Source organism: Trichomycterus rosablanca, chromosome 6 (genome assembly GCF_030014385.1).
Source record: "Trichomycterus rosablanca isolate fTriRos1 chromosome 6, fTriRos1.hap1, whole genome shotgun sequence".
Lineage (NCBI taxonomy): Eukaryota > Metazoa > Chordata > Actinopteri > Siluriformes > Trichomycteridae > Trichomycterus > Trichomycterus rosablanca.
This window is the reverse complement of record NC_085993.1, coordinates 28,928,116-28,949,136: the sequence shown is the minus strand read 5'-3', so window position 1 is coordinate 28,949,136 and position 21,021 is coordinate 28,928,116. Positions and strand designations below refer to the sequence as shown.

At 37.0% G+C, this 21,021-nt stretch overlaps 1 protein-coding gene across 1 annotated transcript; it reads left to right on the top strand.

Moving 5' to 3' along the window:
- Nucleotides 1-1,279: 1,279 nt before the first annotated feature.
- Nucleotides 1,280-5,052, top strand: gbx2 (gastrulation brain homeobox 2). The gene is made up of 2 exons (XM_062996801.1): nt 1,280-1,757; nt 4,413-5,052. Exons 1-2 carry the CDS (start codon nt 1,280-1,282, stop codon nt 4,922-4,924), a joined length of 990 nt encoding a protein of 329 aa, XP_062852871.1. The 3' UTR covers nt 4,925-5,052.
- Nucleotides 5,053-21,021: the final 15,969 nt, after the last annotated feature.

Below are 21,021 nucleotides of genomic sequence, written 5' to 3'. Positions count from 1 at the left end.
GTTGTCTATTTTTATTCTCTGTGTGTGTTTTTTACTAGTAATAAATGGTTGATTTATTGATTTATTGGTTGATTGATCAATTTATTATAGAGGTGGTGGGTTGGCTACTAAATTCAGGAAGAGTTTATGAGTGGGTATTTAAGTCAGCCTGTGATACCCTGCTAAAGACTGGTCAGGTCTGCCCATAATCTGGACGTTTCCCTTAGTTCCTCTAGTCCACCGCGACCCTAACCAGGACAAACCGGTTAGTGAAAATTTGATTACGAAAACAAGGTATATCCGGGCTTTCTCTTCCAGACTTAGTCCTGTTGTTGTTGTTAATTGGAGCTACTAAAATTGCGATAGATGTCAGTGTGTTTGTGTGTGTGTGTGTGTGTGTGTGTGTGTGTGTGTGTGTGTGTGCCCTGTGATGTTTTCTACGGGATGTTTCATTACCCACCGCAACCCTGAATAGGATACAGTGGTGGTTAAACAATGAATGAATGAATGAATAACTGTTGTTCTGGAAACGTGGTGACATTCTTATTCATAGTTACAGATAGGCTACAGATGTAGTGGATTCTGAGCGCTGCAGTGATTGTAACTGTCTGTTTAGATGGACATTCTTCATGCTATATCTGAGTCGGAAGCCGACGCATCAAAGCAGCTCTGTGCAAACGCGCTCAGAGCGACCAATGGGGATAGCGTGCTGATTTGTGGGCGTGGTCTAGGTGCACCGTCCAGGCGCTTAAACCGAGGGAGCGCAATTCAAACTCTCACATCAGCAGCTGATCACAGATGTTCAGAGATTTCCCGGTGAAGGTAAAACCCACGGAGCTTTAAATGAGATCGATTTAAACATCAGGAAACTCACAGTTGGAAGCGTTTGTGCGTTACAAACAGAAGGACCCTGAAACGCGTGTTCGTGCGTACATTTTGTGCAACTGGACTTTTAATGGACACGGAATTACGGGTTGAAATAGTTTTCAGCTCAATGCTTTTGGAGCGATCTTTAAACGCAGGCGAAATGGTTTAACCATCCCGGGAAACGGACATTTACCCTGGGATTTGCAGACCATCAGTTTAGAGGTCACTGTTCATATCGGCACCTGCCATCACGGCGCTTCGATTTGATGCATAACCCAATCTCGTGCGTAAAATACGCCGTGACAGACGCGAAAAATCGATTCTGTTTGGATTTGGCGCGAATGAAAGTTGCAAAGAGAATCCCCCACTACCGACCCGACCCTTAGTCTTTAATAGTTAAAAAAAATCTTAAAAGTTTGCAGTAGACGAGCTTATGAGTGCGGCATTCGGTGCGCCCTTCGCCATGATGCAGCGTCCGCTGGGAAACACTACTGCCTTCAGCATTGACTCGCTGATTGGCAGCTCGCAGCAGCCCAGTCCGGGACACTTCGTTTACACTGGTTACCCAATGTTTATGCCTTACCGGTCCGTTGTGCTCCCTCCACCTCCACCACCACCTCCTCCCGGTCTGACACAGACGCCTCATCACCACCAGCTCGCCGCTTTGCCCACTGCTTTACCTGGCGCGTTCTGCTCCAGTTTGGCGCAGGGCATGGCGCTCACCTCCACGCTCATGGCCAGCCTGCCTCAGCATTCAGAAGCTGCCAGAAAGTTTAGTTCACAGGCTCTTCATGCGGCATTCGAAAAATCCCATGAGATCCGTCTGGATGCTGAGGATGGTAAAAGTTTTCTGGGCAAAGAGGCCGGGGTGCTTCTGCCCTTCCATGATGAGCCGGTGCAGTCCGCTACAGGTGAGTCAAGACTTTACCTGTTAAATTAAACTGAATAAAAGAATAAATCATTTATAAAAACGTGGAGACAGGATATATATTAAAAGGTGTAAAGCTGTTCACAAATTTATTGTAAAAAGCTGTAAATTTATTGTAAATTATATAAGTTTTATTTGTAATATAATAACAAGCCTTTATAAGACCGTGGCCTGACATAAATATTTCCCCAACTTTAAAACGACCAGTCTGGGTAAGAAAAAAGGTTTACCATAAATACAGTCCATATAAAAGCATTATGTGAAAATAAATCAGAGCGCAGACTGGCGCATACCTAGAAACACAGTGATAAAAGAGGGACGGCTGTCTTCTAAAATGTCACTAGATTCTTTAATGACAAAATAATGATTTAAAGGCCCTGGGGAATAGTTTGTTATGGCTGTGACTCAGAAGCCTACTGTCATGAACCTCACTTATCAGATGGCATTTAAGGCCGTTAGCAGGATTTTCAGGGAGCAGTGCCTTGCAGGCAAACTTCTTCACATTACTTTTTTAAATTAGCCCATTTAAACTGAGTGATGGAGAAAGATCTTGTGGTATTTTAATGTTCCACTGGCCTTAAGCTTAAGTCAATGTAGACTCGATCAGTTAGACGTATGGACATGTATGTGTAAAGCTAAAAAAAGAAGGAAGAATCACTTGCGAGTCAGGAATTTATGTCACAGATAAAGGTAAATCAAAGTGAAGTGGAGCATAGTTTACCAGACTGATTTTAGTTCATTAAAACACGCTACAGTATACTGAGTGAAAGTCGTGGAATGAAAGCCATAATCGAAAATACTCACAGTAGTTAGTATAGACACATATTGTATAAGTTAGGATTTTGTTAGTGCCTTAAAATAATTGAATTAATTACTCACGTCGTTAACGTTGTATTTAGTTTAAGTGAGTATTGTAAGGACAACAAAAACTGAAACTAGTTTTAAAATTTGTGTCTAATTACAAAACAATTGATGAATTAATTACAAAAACATCTGTCTTTTTGGTGGCTCTGAAACCACACCGTACATACAAGTGTAGAACACTGTTTACAATATTTACCATAGATGAGTAAGCCTAGCTATGCTTATTAATATTAATCGCACAGAAAAAATCACAATGCATATGCGTTTAGTCCATGTAGATGCTTAGCGTCCACTGTGCACTTTGTAGTTTGTAGAAATTTGTGACTAGGGTATTAGATACAGTAACAACTGTGTCAAATAGCAGGCTACACTTCCAAAAAAAGAGTGAAAAATATTAAACAGTAACAAAGAAGAAAACAGTTCAGTTTTTTGGTGCCACAAATACTTATACACAATAATTGATTCTAATAAGTGAAATTGTCTAATTTGTTTGAAATTAATATTCTGTCCATTGTAGAACTGGAATCGTTCACTGAAAGATTCATCCTCAGGGAACTACAGATTGTTCCTTTATGACATCCTTCTAAAAAACGCTGTTGTGGCTTTTTAATGTGTGTAACTTCAGTCGGCCTATTTTGGTGGCTCTAACACTATATCCAATGCACTTTGTTCAGTCTTTATCAAGGTGTTATTTTAGAAGACTTGTCAGACACCAAATGTATATTATCAGAGTTATTGATTCCAAAAATTCCATACAAACAGGAAAAAAATACTATAGCGAAATTGTAGATTCCAACACACACACACAAGCTGGCGTTTGTAAGGAGTAGAAAACCGTACACAGTAAGTAGTATATTAAATAGTATATAAACTTAAAAATAAAAGAGTCACAAAACGCCACATGTGCCACATGTGACATGTGATATTTTACCTAATTTTTTGTGTCAAAAAGAATTAAATACCTCCAAACCTTTGCACATCCTTAAGGGTAAAGTTCTGTTTTGGTAAAAAAAAAACTACAACAAAATAGCTTTAAAGCATCCATGAAAATATTATTTGTGGAATAAAAACGGCATAAAAAATATTCTTTATCAGATTTTTTCCAATTTTATAACTTATAATGACTTTTTAAGTACTTCTTAACCAATTACAAAGTGGCTTACCAGTTAAATATGCAGTATACGGCAAGAATTAGGAATATCTGTTTGAATATAAGTTACGAATTTAAGTACCACTGACCTAGTTTGCGTTAAGAAGAGATAATATACATTAAATGCCGTAAATAATATTGAGTAAATAATATGGCACATAGTTGGTTAAACTCTCAAATTATAAATTGACATATCTGTGTTAATGCTACACCCCTCCCCAAACTGTTGACATTATATATGTGACAGCACGCTTTACATATTCTGGAGCATTGCTAAACCTACTATATTGTGTGAAATATTTATTTGGTTTTATAATGACGCAACAAACAAGTTCAGAAAAAGCCTAAGCAGCTTCTTTGGGAAATATACAACAGTGCTTTCTGGTTTTGTATCTATGATATCTTTATTTTCCAGAGTTTATTCCACCTATGGTTGCTTATTTGTTGTCATTGCACTAGAGGCCACATGTGTAATTACGCGTAAAATTACCAAAAATAAACATAGGCAAAAGTGCACGTTACACTGATTATAAACTGCAGGCCACTGCTTGATCAGGTTAATAGACTAAACTATTCATGAATTATTGAATTGGTGATTCAAATCATATATTTTACAATCCACAGTACGACATCACGGCAAAGACGATCCCAAGGAGGACGAGTGTTCGAGAAAGGACGAATGCTTCTCTATGGACAGTGATCTCGACTATAGCTCAGACGACAACGTGGCGGCATCCTCTAACTCTCTGTGTCCTAAAGAGGACAGTGATACAGCTGCAGGGCTGGAGGATGGTGTGCGTTCCGGTACCGGGGGTTCAGGCGGGAAGAACCGGAGACGTAGGACGGCTTTCACCAGCGAGCAGCTGCTGGAGCTCGAGAAGGAGTTTCACTGTAAAAAGTATCTGTCTCTGACTGAACGCTCACAGATCGCACACGCCCTGAAGCTTAGCGAGGTGCAGGTGAAGATCTGGTTTCAGAACCGCAGGGCCAAGTGGAAGCGCGTAAAGGCTGGTAACGTCAACACCAAAGCAGGCGAGCCCTCCCGAAACCCAAAAATCGTGGTGCCCATTCCAGTGCATGTGAGCCGCTTTGCCATTCGAAGCCAGCACCAGCAGCTGGAGCAGGCCAGACCCTGACACACACTTCTTGTGCCAAATATAAACTTATGTTAAAAATGAATTGTTTTAGAGGCTCAAAATGCCACATTATGTTATTACATTTGGAACAGCTGTCTACATTTATCCACAAGGAGTTAAAAACTGTAAAGGACGCAACAATGTTGCGTTTCGACTTGCGTAACGAAATTGCATACTACTGTATTAAAGATAATGGCAAAACTGTACGCCATCAGTCGTGTTACTATAGATGGCGTGCAATTTTTACATAGTATCAGTTGCGTTAGGATTCGTTTTGGAATTGTAAGAGACTGCCTATAACAAAGAGAAAAACTCAAAAGAAAGGGGGCTGCTGTGGACCAAATCCTGCACAAATTACAGAGTGTGTGTTCTTTCGAATTTACTGTATATTTCCAACCACGTGAAAATGTGAAAATTGAGTTTATTTCAGTTCTCTTTTAATTTGTTTTCTCTTTACTGTTCAGTATGTGAGTGTGTGCAGACATGAAGAGGAGCACTTTTGGGCTACTGAAGCACTATAAGAATTCCACTAAATGAAAAAAAAAAAAATAATTCCCTCAATTATGGTCTGCTCTATTAAATCCGTGTATTTTATGTATTTTAACTGATATTTGTTTGTTTTCTTAATTATGTTTTCATGGGCGCACGCTGCTAATTTATTTAATGATGTGCAAAGAGTTGCTGAAATACGAAGAGTTTATTGAGTTGAGATTGTGTGCATTAAAGGTAAACCATGTATAATTGACAAAGATTTGTGCGCCTATTTATTATGGTGTTAATGATCATAAGATGACTCTCAGTAAAAGTGATGGTGTTTAACATTATTTCTTAGAAAAAGGCAAATTGTAATTAAAGCCATGATGGTGTAGATTGCAAATGTTTGTAAACCTTTTAAACAATAACAGCAGTAAAATTAATAACTATCCTTTACCGATTTTCAACCCTTACCCTAACCCTAACCCTTGCACAATTACGGGCAGTGATAGCTCAGCGGTGGACGTACTGGACTCGGGAGGTCGCCGATTCAAGCCCCATCACCACCAAGTAGCCACTAGGGCTCCAAGTATGGTCCTCATCCCTCACTTGTTTGCTCTGTAATTAGCTAAAATTGTAAGTCGCTTTGAATAAAGGCGTCTCCTAAAATCCATTAATGGGAATTTAAATGCAATCAACAGTCAAGCAGGTAGTAGCTTGTTGCCGACGTCTTTACATAAATCTGTAAAACCAAGTAATCTAATAAAACAAAAAAGGCTTTCTACATTCCAGTGATTATTATTGTTGCTGTTGTTGTTGTTGTTGTTATATAATTGTTTTACCTCAAAATGCAGCTTATCACCAGTCAAATCAGATGATATCAAGTAGTGTCTTATATTTATAATGGTGGAATAATGGACAGGCGGTTCTTACAAGGTTATAAGGCACCGTAATCTGAATTATTTCACCATTTACAGGCAAAAAATGAAACCTATAAGGATTATGCGATAGCGCTTTACAGTCAGAAAAGACTGCAGATCTTATTTAAGATATTTTTATAACGAGACTTTGCCGCGTTGTTAATGGTATTTTGGTATACTTTGCTACTTTGTATACATGTAGTTAGAAAGTAGAAATTAAGCATTTTAAAGAATTGTTACAACAATGTGCAGCATTATTTTCTGAAACCTTTAGACACGTGTTTTATAACGTTTTAAACGTTTGTAACAGGTGAACCTTTCGTCAACGTCATTCAAACTAAATTAATTAGAAGCATTTTCCTTACAAATGTATTCAAATAAAGTGCATTTAATTAAATTAACATTTCAATACTCAAAAGAAAGAGTTGGGCCTATATTAGGGTAGGGAGTTAAACATAGCCTTATACACACCTCTTAACAACCACCCAGGCATTCTGCCTTGCCAACTTATTAGCTTAATAGCCTAGTTAACTAAACATGTTAAATATAATTCTGTAACCTAACTTTTGATTGTGTGTTAGCCAATAAACTTTCGGATATTAACACACGCCGTTACAAATTTTCAGTGCTTATTAAAAATATACTGTTTACTCAATGAAATAAGCTTTTACTAACGGTCGTGCTTCTTAAAAATAAAAAAGCTCTGGTTTTAAACAGGTGGCTGTAAAATTAAAGTAACACCAAGACACCAACTCAAAACATGTTTCAGAAACAATACATACTGTGTCACATATCCGTGTGTTAAGAACAAGTGATTTTGTGTATAATTAATTGTGTATAATGTGTGATTTTCAACACAAAGTTTTGTTTTAATCATCCAATGTTTTTTTTACAGTTTGGACTGAAATTACCACGCAAGCTTAAATAATAAATCAACTCAAATTTACATGTAGTTAAATTTTATTTATTATTCACGTTTCTTCACACTACAAATATAAATCATTAGAAATGTCCGTTAGAAGTCATTACAATGTTAAATTTCTTCATCTATTCCCATAAAATTGCAGAGAGACATAACTTCTGCCACCTTACAGAAAAAAAAATATTTAAAACTAAGTTTAGTTTTTGCATTTCATGCTGATGATTCTAGTTGTTTGTAGCTTATTTAGCTACACTGGCCTGCTTTATGTTAACGTGTATTTATTTATTTTGCTCTTATTATTTCTCAAAACTGCGAAGTTGATGTTTTACGAAAAAGTTGTTGAGAAGCAAACATACAAACTTGTATTGTTAGCTAAATTATTTACAGTCTTTACTGCTTTAGTTACGATGGAAGCAGATTAGCATTTAGCTAACCGCAGAATTGTGCAAAATGATTAACAACTTAACACACGATGTGCTGGGACGTCGAAATATTTTTGTTTAGTTAATACAACATCTTTTAGATATTAATTATTATTTGAAAAGTAGCCAATTGTTTTTGGAGGTAAACTTTCTAATTAGCTAGATATGCCATTGAAGACGTTGGCTTTTATGTACTGCTATAATGTACTAAAACGTTGCGTGAAGTATGGGCAAAATGTTCTGTGTAGCTTATTTGTTTTTAAAAATTATGTTTTTTGCCCAGCTGCAAATTATGTTAATCATACTACATTGTATTTATCATTCGCTTTTGTAGGAACTCAAATATGCTTTTAAGGTTTGAGAAGGAAGTACACAATGAGGAAAAGACATTGTTAAAACTGAGGGATACCCACATTTATTGGCAATATTTGGAGGCAACAGCAGGAATGCCACAAGGGGATCCAAATCCTGTTTTAGGTAAAGTAATACAAGTGTTTCTTATTGTTCATTACTACTCACTAGAAACATGATTAAATTGTATTTAAGGTATTTCAAAAAGTGTATGCAAATTTAACCGAGTCCGTAAATATCTGCAAACGTTTTCATAAATTATGCAATACAACACATCACAAACTTATAGTTTTACGTAGGTCAAATTGTTCCTTTGTTTTTATATGTTCCATATTTATGTGTTTTATATTAGTGTATATTGATAAGGTCTGCTACTACGCTTTACCAGTGTTTGCACGTTGTTATTGGTTGTTCATTATTTTCAGTGTGTGTGTCATTTTATCTTCGACATTTGGAAAACAAGCCTAAGCCTGCACGTTTTTCAGGATGATAAATAATTTATGCATGTTTTAAATAGTTGTCGGTATTTGCATAATATTTGTTTTAGCTTATTCAAGGGCAAATTAGTCACAACGTGGTGACTAAAAATTATAACGTTACTTTATCCATTATTCATTTTCACTTACCGCACATGCGTCTTTCTCTTTTAAGCGTCTTTGAGTATCTTGAAAAGCGCTATATAAATAAAATGTATTATTATTATTTATTATTATTATGGGCCAGGGTCGCGATGGGTCCAAACCTCTAGTTAACTTTGTGCGCAATTAGAAATGTTTGTGCGCAATCAGATCTGAATAACATCATGATGCCATTTAGTGCTGCCAGCCAACCTTATGTTAAATGTTAGTTTGATCAGATAAGGAGAAGAAAAAGAACAACAACTACAGCTACTACAACAACAACAACAACAACAACAACAACAACAATAATAATAATAATAATAATAACAGTAATACCAAATTAAGAAAATAGGTTTACCAAAACATGTAAATATTGTACTTTATTATTTTTATAAATACATAAATAAATTCACAAGTAAAGCCTTACACATATATAATCTTTTACTTTGGGCTATTTGTAATGAAAGCAAAAAGCTGTATTATTAAACAGTTTCATAATTTAAAATTGAAATCATTACACTTAAATTATTATTCTTATTGAGCATGCGAGGAATTAATTTACCAAATTACCAAGAATCACCACAGAACCCTGAAGCAGGAGAATTATAAAAGCAGTTTAGAAAATGTAGGCAGTATAATGCATTGTAATATTCATAATAATATAATGTAGTATTTTTAAAATTACTACAAAGTGTCACTTATTTAATCTTTTGTTCATTTTCACTACCCACTTTATCCTTGTCAGGGTTGTGGTGTGTCCAGTGTCACCCTATGCACCTTGGTTCACCCTCTGTACACAGAGTACATAAATAATGTCATGTTTTTTTTTTTTTTTTTTTTTTGTTCAGTGGGATATATGTTAATGAATAACAAGAATATGTGACTACATGACTGTTCCTCTTTCAAGTTTGCACTCCTTTAGTGATTCATAATTTGAACTTCCTCCAACATCTTTTTATTAAACTCACACAGTAGCTTTAATTTTCCCAAGAGGATAGCATGAATTAGAGTAAAGATCAGATTTATAGGAGCAGAGTGACTGGCCATCAGCAACGAACCTCAATGGGCTCTCATCAGCATCTCATCATTTACACACACACACACACACACATACACATACACACACACAGACACACACACACACACAGTAACTGAATCATGTGCATTCAAATGTAACACATGGAAAGGTCTGTAATGAATGGAATTGAATTACACACTATATTTTATGTTGAGAAATTTGGAAGAAAGGTTTGGATGAAGTAAAACAGATCACTTGTGAGTGTGAGGGAGAGAGAAAGAGTAAGACAGAGAAAGAGAAAGAGCGGGGAGAGAGATCTGACAATTGCCTTTAATGAATTTTTTTGCAAATTGTAATCAAGGCCGGTCGCCCTGGCTGACAGATAAATGGGCCCCGAGGGGATTGGCCAGGCCCTCAGCTTTTCACTCCTGCATTACCCTTGCACACTAAATTAACAGCAACTTGTCCAAGGTTTAAATTAACCCCAAATGATTAATTCTGATGAAGAACAAGCTCTGAGATTTGTGCCACCTAATAGGCACTGGCTGGAGGTACAAGTTGTGAGCCCAACAAAGACACACACACACACACACACACACACACAAGCACACACACACCAAGTAACTGAGTCTGTATGTACAGGGCAAAGAGGAAAGGCCATTTACTGGAGGTACATTGTCCATGAATAAAGAATATTATGTTAGTATTCTACTGCTACTGGGGTATTTACTCAAAGTCCATTACTCATATGACTTTTAAATAAATAAAACATCGCATTTTCATATACATCATTAATATAATAATGATAATTATAGTTAAAGTTAAAAGGTTACAAACACTAGTGAAGGAACTTATATGTCTTTGGCTGATAAAAAGAAGAGCCTTTACACGTCAGAGGGCATTTGTTCTACTCTGTAGTCCCCCTTTTAGCAAGCATGGATTTTTCTGAGGTAAAGCTTTACGGTGCATTTGAAGTGGGATGGGGGTATGGGCAAATAAGAAGGGGTTGGTGAACTACGTGTGCATTGGAGGAAGCATGTGTCAGGCAGATATACCCTCCTGGACGTGGCTACGCTAAATTAGAAGGGGAGAAAATGCATAAAATAAAATAGCAAAAAAGGTGTTTGCTGGGTTAACTGACAAGGGTTTTCCGAAGCATTCCCATTCTTGTGTCGTTTTTTTTCTTTCTTGTGTATATTTTTTGCAGACGCATGTTGGTTTTAAATGCAGTGCTGTATGAGAGATTGGAGGTAATAGGCCTACAGCATTGGTTAGCCTTGATCTTTTGCAGATTTATCTGGATTCTCATAAATCTAACCACTAAACCACCACTGCCACAATGCAGCATCAACACAAACTGCAACACCAGTGTGCCATCCCTGATAGAAAACAATTATGGCTTTAATTATACCATGCTTTATATACAGTATTTATTACTAAAATCGCATCTGAGGCGCTCAACTGGCACACTAACCCACCATCACTGGGATCAGGGTTTGTGCTACTGAGTGGCCAGGCATATACGCTGTCATGATTAAATATGTCTGAGGAGAGGGGGAGAAATGGCTGAAGCCCTGCAAAGGATTAGCAACCTGGTCAGGGTATTTCTGCCTTTTTCGCTAAGTATTTCCTAGTGAAACTGGACCCACCATGTCCGTAACCAGGATAAAACAGTTAATGTACATAAAATGAAAAAAGGAGAAAATATTAGCTAAAAAACCCCACATATTTCTTTATTTTATTATTATTAATGTTATAAAAGAGAGTTTCTATTGAAACTGTATTTCATATTTCTATATCATTTTCTGTTTCCTGTCTCTGTCATCTCTGTGTGGGCTAAACTGTCAGTGGATGCTTCACCAGATCCTCTGAACACGGCAAGATTATCATCACACAGTGATGGCCTTGCTCACGCCTCATTTCAGGGCCTCTCTAGCATTTCTAATGCCATTAGAGTGTAAATGTGAGCCTCACACACTGATAGATGAACCTAACTATGTTAAATCACTGAACCAGCACTTTATCTCACTAGACACCATCACACTGAGAAGTGAAACTGATTTATGACGAGGAATGAACAGACTAGAGTCGGACAAGATGCTTCAGCCTGGCAGGCTTTTCGTCACGGCATATAATACGGATCAAAACTATCCTATTGTATATTCACTGTTTAACACATCAGAGCAATCTATTAATTAACCAAGTGCATCAGTTGAACATTACACTTTGATTTTTAAACCATGAACCTTAAAACCCAATTTCTGGAAAAGTCAAAATGACTTCCCGATTCCTTAACTGGCAGTTACAAAGTACAAAGAAATGTTTTAATGACCAACTTAATGGAATTTAGAAAATTTTATGGTATTATTTGTCTCTCCAAAATCCCAATACACACATCATGTTCATTGGTACATTCAAACATATGCTATGGGCACTGATGGACCCCCATATCACAATAAATGTAGGCTTTTGCAGATAACAGTCTAAATGACACTTTTTTGTCTTGTCATGGAGAACCCTGTGTCTATTTTTCTAGAAAACAAGCTGAACCATGGACTAATCACAGCACACATCCATCTGAGCACAGGATCAGATTACTTGGTGGTATATCTGCATAGAATTGTTGTATGGCTTTCTCTTTATGTAATAGAGATTCAGGTTGTATTACTGGATGCAGTGGCAGTCTGTGTTTAGTGATAACGGTTATCTAAAGTTCTCCCAAACCCATGTGGCTAACTAAAGTGTTGTCTGAGGGCTCAATGGTCATGTACATCCATCAGTGATTTCCAGCCTTGACTTGAACAAACTGAGATGTCTTTGGATTCCTTGACTCTTTTAACAATGTTATGTATGATAGATGATGGTAGTATATTTTTAGTTTTGCATTAAAACGGTTCTATTTAAACTGATTAACTTTGGAAATGAGTGAGCCAGAATCTATCTTTGCTTGAAAAGACTAAGCCATTTATGGATCCTCCTTTCGTACCATGACATTATACTCTCTAATGTGGAATATTTCAAAACTGTCTATGAACTTTTTACTTATATTCTGCCCCTGTCTGAACCTTTTTAGATGATGTTGCAGACATCAAATTTTAAATTTGTTTACATTTACAAAACACAACTAAGTTGGTCAGCCAAAACATTAGGTCTTTTTTTGACCTTTCTCAAGAGAAGGTTCAAGAGAATGAACATATCACATACTCTTCCTTTTAGTGCATTGTACAATATGTCCCAGAGAAATAGTGCTTGTAGATTAACGTCAAATTAGTCCTGTTAAACAAAGTGGCTAAGTGGGTAGCACTGTCGCCTCACAGCAAGAAGGTCCTGGGTTCGATCCCCAGGTGGGGCGGTCTGGGTCCTTTCTGGACTGTATGTTCTACCCGTGTCTGTGTGGGTTTCCTCCGGGTGCTCCGGTTCCCTCCCACAGTACAAAGACTTGCAAGTGAGGTGAATAGGAGATACAAAATTGATCATGACTGTGTTCGATATAACCTTGTGAACTGATTCTGAATCTGAACTGAATCTTGTGTAATGAGTAAGTACCGTTTCTGTTGTGGCAGTAAGCAGATGAAAAATACCAATGCCCAATCAGTTAATTTTTTAAATATCAGTAAATAATACAACTGGTTAAACACTTTAAGCCTCACTTTTATTAGTTATCTCTACTGTGAGTAACTAAAAACCACTAGTAAAAATCTATATAGATCTTGATGTTAAATCAGTTATTAGGTACACTGACTAACTGGAAAATCAAGGAACAGTTACAGAAAGTAACCGGAGATTGAAACAACTGGTAAAATAAATTATTGAGTTTATTTAGTTCTGTTACAGTAGGTGGAAAATGAAACAAATAGTAAAAAAAATATCCAGTCACTCACCTGTTACAGTGTTAAGAAAATAAATCAACAAGATAAAAGAAGTCATTCATAACATTTATCCACTCACCTGTTACAGTATTAAGAAAATAAATCAACAAGGTTAAGGAAGCCATTCCTAATGTTCAGTCACTCATCTGTTACAGTATTATGAAAATAAATCAACAAGGTAAAATAAGTCATTCAGTCACCTGTTATGTATGTAATGTTCAGTCACTCACCTGTTACAGTATTAAGAAAATAAATCAACAAGGTAAAATAAGTCATTCAGTCACCTGTTATGTATGTAATGTTCAGTCACTCACCTGTTACAGTATTAAGAAAATAAATCAACAAGGTAAAATAAGTCATTCAGTCACCTGTTATGTATGTAATGTTCAGTCACTCACCTGTTACAGTATTATGAAAATAAATCAACAAGGTAAAATAAGTCATTCAGTCACCTGTTATGTATGTAATGTTCAGTCACTCACCTGTTACAGTATTAAGAAAATAAATCAACAAGGTAAAATAAGTCATTCAGTCACCTGTTATGTATGTAGTGTTCAGTCACTCACCTGTTACAGTATTAAGAAAATAAATCAACAAGGTAAAATAAGTCATTCAGTCACCTGTTATGTATGTAATGTTCAGTCACTCACCTGTTACAGTATTAAGAAAATAAATCAACAAGGTAAAATAAGTCATTCAGTCACCTGTTATGTATGTAATGTTCAGTCACTCACCTGTTACAGTATTAAGAAAATAAATCAACAAGGTAAAATAAGTCATTCACTCACCTGTTATGTATGTAATGTTCAGTCACTCACCTGTTACAGTATTAAGAAAATAAATCAACAAGGTAAAATAAGTCATTCACTCACCTGTTATGTATGTAGTGTTCAGTCACTCACCTGTTACTGTGAGAATCTTGATACAACTGGAAAAAAAGAAATCATTACTTTCCATTAATCCTGATACAATGAGAATGTTTGTAGTTATAAAATCATTTACATCTGATTATTCCCATGATTAATAAAAAAAACTGTCATGTTTTAAATAAGTTGACTTTTTTCAATATATTTTCAATATAATTCTAAGCATGCATTTAAAAATATTGTGATGACACAAACTATAATATAAAGTAAGGTAGGTAGTAAGAAATTAAATATCACTCACTCACTCACTCACTCTCTTAACTGCTTATCCAATTAATGTCATGGGTGCTGGAGTCTATCCCAGGTTTTCAATGGGCGCAAGGCACACAGTAACACCCTGGACAAGGCGCCAGTCCATCGCAGGGCAGACACACATACACACACAGACACACATACACACCCATTCACCTATAGGGCAATTCAGTGTCTCCAATTAACCTGACTGCATGTTTTTGGACTGTGGGAGGAAACTGGAGCTCCTGGAGGAAACCCAAGCAGACACGGGGAGAACATGCAAACTCCGCACAGAAAGAACCCGGACCGTCCCGCCTGGGGATTGAACCCAGGACCTTCTTGCTGTGAGGCAACAGTGCTACCCACTGTGCCATCGTGTCGCCCCAAATTAAATATTAGACACACAATATTGAAATTTTTTTTTTTACATTAACTGTATAAATGACAGATAACCATTAAAATTAAGAGTTAGATTAAGTAACTAGGTATGTACAAAGTAGAACGCATGATTTCAGTATGAGTGACATTATTTTTTAAGCTCTCAGTCACACAAGATATTTAAATTATTAACTGATAAAGAGAACAGTGTAAACTTAACAAGACTATTCACTATTGGTAGTGTCACTGTTTAGTACTAAATTATGCAATTTCAAATAAGTGTTTTTGGTTTATTTAGGACTTCTTTGAAGCAAAGCAGTCAAACTGGGTTATTCTTCAGTATCAGGCAATGCAGTTTAATGGCAGGCTTTTAAAAAAATATATACATTTGTTCTTCAACCTATCTGCATGTTACTGTTTGTACTAAGCAGCTGAAAAAGTAAACTACATTCCATAGACATTTGTACTAGTAATGGATGTTCTTTGACTACTAGACTTTTTACAGTAATTATTGGCAGTCAGAAGCACTTGTCACCACCATAATCAAAACTCTATTTAACTAGAACACTTTCAGAGATTCGATGCAAACAGTTTGGGCAGCTTGTGGTGACCCAGGACACTTTATGGTCACTTTACCTTTGTCATCCATCAAACCTCAACAAACCAACTCACACACAAACCAACAATAACCCTTTTTTCTCTATACAGTGCTCAATTTCCCTCTCGGTCCCGTCTAATCTCTTCAATTACATCTGCTGTCCCTGACTGCTCAGGCCTCTTTTGTCCCTGCAGGTCAGGGGGCTTTTGTAAGTGTGAGTCATGTCCCACTGTGTCCTCCTTGGAAGCTATGTAAAGCTGCTGCTCTTTTCCTGAGCAAGAGCGAGTGAGGAAGATAAAGAATCTGGAGAGGATTAGAGGAACATTATTCCATTAGAAGCTGAGTCTGAGTCTACAGGGCACATCGCAACACGCCTTCATCTAAACGTTTTATATACCCATTACACAGTGAACATGGAGTCCAGTGAATATTTAATGTAAAACATTTTATGCACAATTTAAGAAGAACAAATGTACACATTTAATCATGAAAGTGAATACCTTTAACAGTTCTAAGCTAGGATTGGGGCATATCGTGGGTTGTAGAGGTGCTCTGTTCTGTAAAAAGCACACTTAAATCTGCTTGTCTCAAGAAAGATCTGTTCATAGAAACTATTCTTCAATAAATACAATCAAACCTTGCAGGGGGATCTGCACAGATCTATCAAGGTGAAAAGTTGCAAAAGCATTTTTTAAAAACTTAATATATAATATAATAAATTTTAATAGGTGTGGACAGCATTTCGTTAGCACAGTATTTCAGTCCTGAGGAAAGTAATAAGTAAACATTAACAGATGTAGAGAAATCTTGAGAACCTTCTAAAAAATTTGTGTTTACTGTAAAAATAGCACTGGACAAAATAGTAGAAATAAAGGGCACTATGAAGGAAATAGTATTTCAATAAAAATGCACAATTTATACATGATATGGCCAAATGTTTGTGGACATCTATCCAAAAGCTTGTTGAACATCAGATTCCAAAACCATTGACGTTATTATGGAGCTGCCTCCCAACCGTTTTCCCGCCATCACAGCCTTTACTCTTTAAGAGACTTCACTTGACAGTGGCTCTGTGGGAAGCTGAGCACATTCAGTCAATAGAGCATTTGTGAGGGGAAGCACTGATGTTGGACGAAAGTACAGAGGTACCTTGTAACTCAACGTCCCCTAAACTCAAAATCTTTGAAACTCAATGCCCTTCGTCAAGAAATTTGTACCTTAAACACAACATTTCCTTTAAACTCAACGTGTTCACCTTTTTTAAAAAACTGATTTTGCGCTTTGCTTGAGCGGTGCAGTAAATTGTCATCAAAGTGCGAAGATGAGACAAATCTGCATTTGTGTGAAAAACTGTCAAATCCACTCTGAAAGCTCCACATGTGTCTGTGTTTAGCTGGATTTTCCTTCTGTTTCACTTTTAAACTTGTGTTATAGCTCAGGGTTCTAAGAAATTGTAAGAATCAGCTTTTTCTGAGAGTCTAAAACACTTATCGTTAAAAAAAACCTTAATGTGTTAAAATTATAACATAGAAACATTAAACTTTTCTTAATTATTACTGCTTATAAGTTCTCTCCACTGATGAAATTCCTCGCTTGTTTGAGTACAATAAGTCACATTAAGCTTTGTGCAACAGTTATTTATTTTTAACTGTATTTCAGTGTTTTTATATTATATCTGTGTTATTTTTAGTATCAGAACATCAAGTGTCAAAAACAACCCCATTGTTTTACATTAGACTAAAATATATGCAGTTCCACGGGACCATGGAATGCATTAACAGGTTTCCCATCTATCCTTATGGGGAAAAATACCTTGAACCTCAACGTCTTTTAAACTCAGTGCCAGTCCCAGAACCAATTGACGTTGAGTTTTAAGGTACCACTGTACCTGCCTCACAATCAACAGTTCAATTTATCCCAAAGGTGTTTAATAAGGTTAAGGTCAGTGCTCATCTAAACTTGTTGATACATACCTCAGTTTGTGGACAGGGGTACTTTTATGCTGGAACAGGGAAAAAGCACTTCACAAATTAAGCATATAAATGACTTTATACAGCTGATTTTAGCCAATGTTAAAAACTATCTGAAGTCATTAATTAGGATTATGTTCACCTACTATTGGCATACACCAATTAGCCATAACATTAAAACCACCTCCTTGTTTCTACACTCACTGTCCATTTTATCAGCTCCACTTACCATATAGAAGCACTTTGTAGCTCTACAATTACTGACTGTAGTCCATCTGCTTCTCTGCATGCTTTGTTAGCCCCCTTTCATGATCAGGACTCTCCCAGGACCATTACAGAGTAGATATTATTTGGGTGGTGGATCATTCTCAGCACTGCAGTGACACTGACATGGTGCTGGTATGAGTGGATAAGACACAGCAGCGCTGCTGGAGTTTTTAAACACCTCACTGTCCCCGCTGGACTGAGAATAGTCCACCAACCAAAAATATATCCAGCCAACAGCGCCCCATGGGCAGCGTCCTGTGACCACTGATGAAGATCTCAAAGATGACCAACTCAAACAGCAGCAATAGATGAGTGATCGTCTCTGACTTTACATCTACAGGGTGGACCAACTAGGTAGGAGTGTCTAATAGAGTGGACAGTGAGTGGACACAGTATTTAAAAACTCCATCAGCGCTGCTGTGTCTGATCCACTCATACCAGCACAACACACACTAACACACCACCACCATGTCAGCATCACTGCAGTGCTGAGAATGATCCACCACCTAAATAATACCTGCTCTGTGGTGGTCCTGTGGGGGTCCTGACCATTGAAGAACAGGGTGAAAGCAGGCTAAAAAGGTATGTAAAGAAATAGATGGACTACAGTCAGTAATTGTTGAACTACAAGGTGCTTTTATATGGTAAGTAGAGATGATAAAATGGACAGTGAATGTAGAAAATAAAAGTGTGTTTTGGAATGACCAGATCTTAACCAAATTGAGATTCCTGAAAATGTATTTTAAAACCAAAACAATAAAGAGTTATTCAGTGTTTTACCTATTTAATTTTATTGATTTGATTGAATATACCACATTATAATACCAATACGCCAATTTAGGGATTATGCCAGCTACAGTCCATAACATTATTTAAAAAAATAAATAATATGCAGAAATCTCTGCGCTTGAAGGGCAATGATGAAAACCAATATTGAATGCCTGTGACCTTCAATTCCTCAGACGGCACTGCATCAAAAACCAACATGCTTCTGTAATGAATATAATCACATGGGGTAGAGAATACTATGAAAACGTCTTGTCAGTAAAAACTGTTTTTCTCTGCACCTACATATCAAGTTAAGATTTTACTAAGCAAAGGTCAAGCCATTTATTAACTACACACAGAAACACTGCCAATATTTCTGGACTCAGTAAGTAAAGTACAGACAAGTTCTTTGGTCTAAAGAATCAAATCCAGGCTCTGCTATGCAGCCACTGTTGGGACCTTGAGTAAGACCCTTAACCCTGTCTGCTCCAGGGGCGTAAGGTGGCTGACCCTGCGCTCTGACCCCGGCTTCCAAACAAGCTGGGATATGCGAGGAAAGAATTCCATTGTACTGTACATCTGTATATGTATATATGACAAATAAAGTATATCTTCTTAATTCATCTTTCAAATTGTTTCAGTAAAAATACTGTGTTCTCTGGGCCAAGCAAGAAAAGCATATCCTGTGTTTTACCAAAAGTTCAAAAGTCAGTGTGTGACATGGTATGGGAGTAGGGATGTAATGATACACGACGATGCGATGCGATTCACGATACTGGGTTCACGATACGATTTTTTCAACTGAAATTGAAAGACAAATTATGACAACGTTTCCTTTTATAATTTCTCTTAAAAAAAAGAAAATACAATACTGCATTTGTGATTACCTTTTATTTATCTAAATAATGAATGCCCTTTTATTCTGAGGTAGGTACAAACTATGCAAAACAATTTAGAATTAAGCCCAATTTGGCTGAAAAACCCTGAATTTGGCAACCAGGTGTATAGCGCCAGTGACGTTAACCAGGCGAGGTGTATAGCACCAGTGCCCTCTGCTGTTTAAAGTGAATATCGATTAATTTTACATGTCAAATCGTGGAATTTTTTATTTTGAATCGATTTGAACAGAATTTTTTCAGTTATTAACTGTCTTGTGGTGAATCGTTACATCCCTATATGGGAGTGTTTGATTATTTATGGCATTTGAAACTTGAACAACTGTAAAGGCACCCTGGTCTATCTGCAGTCCAGATCTCTTTCCCATGAAAATATGCAACACATTGCAAATATAAACTGCAAATAAACAACAATGGAGACATAAGTGCTTTAACAATCAAGAATAGGTAATCATTTTACATGTACAACAATTGGTGTATATGGCTCCCAAATGATTACAGCACATGCCATAATTTTGTTGGAACATGTTGCAGCAATATAATTTATATACAAAAAATACCCCAAACAAACAGTTGATTAGTGGCAGCAATAAATACCTTGTATTTGTGCAAGATTTATAAATCATTGCTTTCTGTTTTCCCTGCTGTATTAGATCTGTAATCAGGGTAACTCTGTGTCTGTCCGTTTTGTTTATTTCTATTTGATTTCCAGCACAGCATATATGCAAAAACAAAGCAGTCTTGTGCAGGGCTGCATTTTAAAATTCTTAGCATTTAAAAGTTTTTAGGCTTTCCCAGAAAAGTGGAGGCTGTTACAGAAGGGCAGAAATAATGCCCATGTTTTTGGAGCTGCATGCCCAACAGTTCATGCTTTGGTGTTTACATACTTTTGGCCAAATACTGTATCAAATCTACTTGAAAACTGGTAAACTGCCAACTGAAACTGACGTTTTAAATCAAATGGGATCAAATTTGGAGAGCTTCCATTGAAACAACTGGATCCTTAATGCCTAGTTCACACTACACGATGTTTGCCCCGATTTTCGCTCGCCGACTGGTCGCCGCAAGATTTGCCGGCTCTGAGGCAACACGGCGTTCGCTCGGCAATCGAAACTTGACTCTCAATCGCTATGTGTGCACTGCTCAACGACTTGATCCGAGTGGCTCGCCGACTGAAGAGAGATATCTAGCATGCTAAATATCTGGATATCAGTCGGGCGACTGGCAGGGGAGGAGTTGTAAAACGTAGGACAGGGGCATAATATAGTTTCTATCAGAATACGTCGGCACACACGTTTTACAGTATTTCTGACCTTATTGTTCTCGACAAACCATAATACCAACACTGCATTGCAAAAACATTTATTAACCTCCAACTCACTACAGAACAATCCCTGATGTTCGCGTAGCCCAATCAACTCTTTGCTTTCATGCTGCACATCAGCGCACAAACAACTTAGATCG